Below are 3895 nucleotides of genomic sequence, written 5' to 3'. Positions count from 1 at the left end.
TTTGCAGGGGGAGCTGCCCCCGGGCCGTGTTAATGCTCTGTTTCTGTTCTCGTTACACCTTTAGGATAGTCATTGCAACGTGACGCCCTTGTCCTTTCAGGTTCAGGCCCAGCTGCAGCTGGACAGCGCCGTGGCCCACGCGCATCACCACCTGCACCCGCACCTGGCCGCCCACGCGCCCTACATGATGTTCCCCGCGCCGCCCTTCGGCCTGCCCCTGGCCACGCTGGCCGCCGAGTCCGCCTCGGCCGCCTCGGTGGTGGCTGCGGCGGCGGCGGCCAAGACCACCAGCAAGAACTCCAGCATCGCCGACCTCAGACTGAAAGCCAAAAAGCACGCGGCTGCTTTGGGGCTGTGACTCCTCCTCCGCCTCCCCCTCCCTTCCTCCTCCTCCTCCTCCTCCTCCGCGATCACCTCCTGGGGACCCTGCAACTCGCACCATCCGGAGGATCACAACACAAAAACAGCCCGGCAAACAAGCGAAAGGCTAATGACTCCATGGGCAGAGTCCTACTCACGAGCCGGCGAGCTTTGACTTAATGCGAAACACACGCGGAGCCAGGCTGCCGAGAGCAGAGACGTTAAAACAAAACACACACAGGCGCGCGCACACAGACACGCGGGGGGACGCGACCCAGATGCCCAGCACCGGGGCAAGGCAAGCCGAACAAAACCCCGCGTACATAAAGGACAGGAACAAAACCACGGTGAGGTGCTTTATGCCTTCAGAAAGAGGAAGAGAAATAAACCTTATTCCAGGACATGGAGATGAGGGGGAGACAAATAAATAAAAAAAAAGAAACAACTTTTAAAGGGTTTGGGTTTTTTTTTTCTAATGGAGAAAAAGAGAGAGACGAGGAACTGAAGGAAGATATATACTTATTTAAAGAATTAGATGAAATAGAAACGCAGCTGGGAAGTTCACAGGTTTTGAAACTGACCTTTTTCTGCGAAGTTCACTTTAATACAAGAAATTTGATAAGAGAGGCGGGCCTCCTTTCACGTTGCATCAGATACTTGAGTTTAACAACCACGTCTGGAAATGGCGACAAGAAAAGAAGAAGAACAAGAAAAAAGAAAATAAAAAGACAATGATTTCTCTGCGAATTTCTAACGGGAAAACTGTCCGGGATACTTCTTCCAGCAGAATTCCGGGTTGCATGTATTTGTATTTCATTGATGGCGTCCCTTTGATTCACTTGCACTTCACCCTCATCTTCAGTAGAAAAACAAAAACAAACCAATGTGGCTGTTTTATTTTTCTTTTAATTTTGGAGGGAAAAAGAGAGAGAGAGAGAGAGAGAAAGAGAGAGAGGGATCAAGCACTGCCTTTCCACTCTTCGATCTTTGTTGGCCCTTTGCTGTCCCATCCCTGAAATAGAAGGGAGCAGAAAGCATGAGACTAGAGGAGTTATTTCTTTCTCTTTTGCTGGCTCTCTGATGTTCTCAGGACAAACCTTGTATTTAATTCCAAAACCACCACCTTCTATAATGGCAAATTCCAATCATAAGTACTAGGTACATGTAAAATATGTTGATAAACACGAACAAAGTTTATTTTGGCTATAACTTGTGAATTGATAGTTGACTGTCAGACATTTACATTTTATCTCATAAAGGTGTATCTATTCACGTAATCTTGTGATTTCTTTTAATTTGAAAGACAGATAGCTATTTAATCGGGGGTATCTTGAAGGGGGTGATTTCTATCCCAGTTTGCCATCAGACCCTCATGACTTTTAATGCTCTTTTGCCAAGAAAGAGGGAAAGCTCTTCTAAGTGAACGTTGTTATGGACGGGCTTTGTAACTATTTGTTCTCCATGAAAACAAAATTATTTATATTTACCATATTTTTTCTAGTGTATTTTAAGTTATTTAAAGAAAAAAACTCGAAAAGATGCTGTTATTTCATTACATTTGCTGTCGGTTCGATATATTTTGTTTCACTCAGGTTTGCTTCACCTTTCTTAATCGGTTTTAAAGTCACAAATTTCAATAAGTGCCAAGTTACAAAATATAAGACACTTTGCGATCTATTGAATGAAAAAGGTAAACGTTTTAACTGACGGGTGCCCGTCACTTGCTGGTACTGTTCATATTAAATCATCAGTGACGTTCTTCCTTTCTGTGTTCATACCTTTTGTAGAGCCTGCATGTTTCTTTCTGCTTCTTATAAAATGCAAAGGTGAGCTCTTCTGCCCAGTACAATGGTGAAAGATGGTTCAACCCTATGTATCTTTTGTTACCACTTCTAAATTAGTTTTGGAGAAGCTCAGCTTCATCAACCTGGTGCTTCGTTTGAATCTGGCTTATATATAGAAAGCGCTGAAAATCAGATAGCGATTTTGTCTACAAATTCTGTGAAGCTGCCTCAGGTTGAGGAAAGTGCAGCAAGTCCAAACCTTTTCCAATTAAGACGCACTGAAAATTTGCCCTTTGGGGCAACACATCTTGTTTTTGTAGCCAGGGTCTTCCAGGGGAGGGCTGCTCGGGCAGTTTCTTAGCAGCCCCCTGAAGCTGTTGGCAGGACACGCCATGCAGGCCGGGGGGCAGCGGGGCCGGAGCTCTCCCGTGGCCTGGCGCAGACGCCGGACGTGGCAGCGCAGGTTTAGTCAATGGGGTGACCGGGATAATAATTCAATTAACGAGTTCAGACGCCCCGTTGCTTCCAGCGCCAAGGGAGCTGTTGGGAGCGGTGGCAGTAGAGGCAGCCAGCTCCGCGGACAAGACAGTCCCACCTGCAACCCACCAATTTAAGCCAAATGATCAAAAAAAAAAAAAAAGGAAAAAAAGAAAAAGAAAAAGAGAGCCCGGTGCATGCAGCGGTTTCCCATGACTAAACAAAGCAGCCCCACGCGACTACCAGATTCCCCGGAGCGGATCGGCGCTCCCCTCGGCCAGGCTCGGGGAGGCGCAGGACGGCGGCAGCTCCTCGGCTCCCCAGGGAGCAGCCGGCGCTGTCCCGGCAAGCGCTCCACAGCCCCTTGGGGCGGCAGGGGGCGAGTGGCCGTCACCCTCGTGCCAAGGTCCTGGGCTCGGGGCCGGGGGTTCAGCTCCGGGGGGCGCTTCCCCCTGCCGCAGGAAACCCGGGCCGAGGGGGCCCCCAGCAATGCACGCCCGGAGCCCTCCGCGCCCCGGCTGCAGGCCTCCTGCCCCTTCCCCGCGCCCCTGCTGCTGCTCCGGCCGCGCTCCCAGCACGTGTCCAGACCCAGCAGCGCTGGGCAGTGAAAGGCGGGCCCGGGAGAGCAGCCCCGGCCGGGAGCAGAGGGACTGAGGGAGGCCCCCCGCCCTGCCCCAAGCCTCCCAGCGCCGGGGCCAGGTGCCACCCTGCCCTAGAGCCCGGCAGTGGGGACGGGAAGGCTGGAGCATGCGGGCGAAACATGGCCCGAGGCTTGGCAAACCCGTGGGAGCCTGCTGGGCTGGAAGCAGAAGACGGGACGCACGTTTCGTGCCGTCCCCTACTCGCTCTAGCCTCTCACATGGAAACATTTATTCCTCCCTGGCAGCGCAGCGCTTGGGCTGCAGGACTAGCCGGAGCTCTGCAATGTCTCTCTGGCTTCGGTGACACGGGCTCGCTTCCCCAATCAGTTGACATCATAAATTGCAAACAGTTGGAAAAAGATACCAAGCGTGTTTGTTTTAAAGAACCTCCAGCACTTGACAATGCTAAACAGCCAGGCAGAGGAAGTCAGCCGTCTTCCCTTGAAAGAGTTGGGAGAGAATTAGAGGGTCGTCCGCTGCTGCGGAGCATAAGTCAAACATTTAAAGCCGTTTGGGCTGTTAAGAGTGTCACACAAGAACGTGTAAAATCAGGTTGCGCAGGAAAGAAACTCTTTAGAGAAAAGGATTAAAAAGAAAAACAAAAACAAAGAACTTCCGTGGAAACAAAACCCA

The 3895-nt window shown here is 50.7% G+C and overlaps 1 protein-coding gene across 1 annotated transcript in view; it reads left to right on the top strand.

Annotated features, from left to right (window-relative positions):
- The window catches only part of SHOX2 (short stature homeobox 2), a 7403-nt gene extending 5299 nt beyond the window's left edge, over positions 1–2104 (top strand). Inside the window, exon 5 of the mRNA XM_025215241.1 lies at positions 65–2104. Coding sequence (XP_025071026.1) covers positions 65–358 — 294 coding nt within the window. The 3' untranslated portion in view covers positions 359–2104. The remainder of the gene's footprint in view (positions 1–64) is intronic.
- Positions 2105–3895: the final 1791 nt, after the last annotated feature.

The sequence above is a fragment of the Alligator sinensis genome, unplaced genomic scaffold (genome assembly GCF_000455745.1).
Source record: "Alligator sinensis unplaced genomic scaffold, ASM45574v1 scaffold60_1, whole genome shotgun sequence".
Lineage (NCBI taxonomy): Eukaryota > Metazoa > Chordata > Crocodylia > Alligatoridae > Alligator > Alligator sinensis.
Note: the sequence above shows the minus strand (reverse complement) of the source record. Positions and strands in the feature narration are given on the sequence as shown.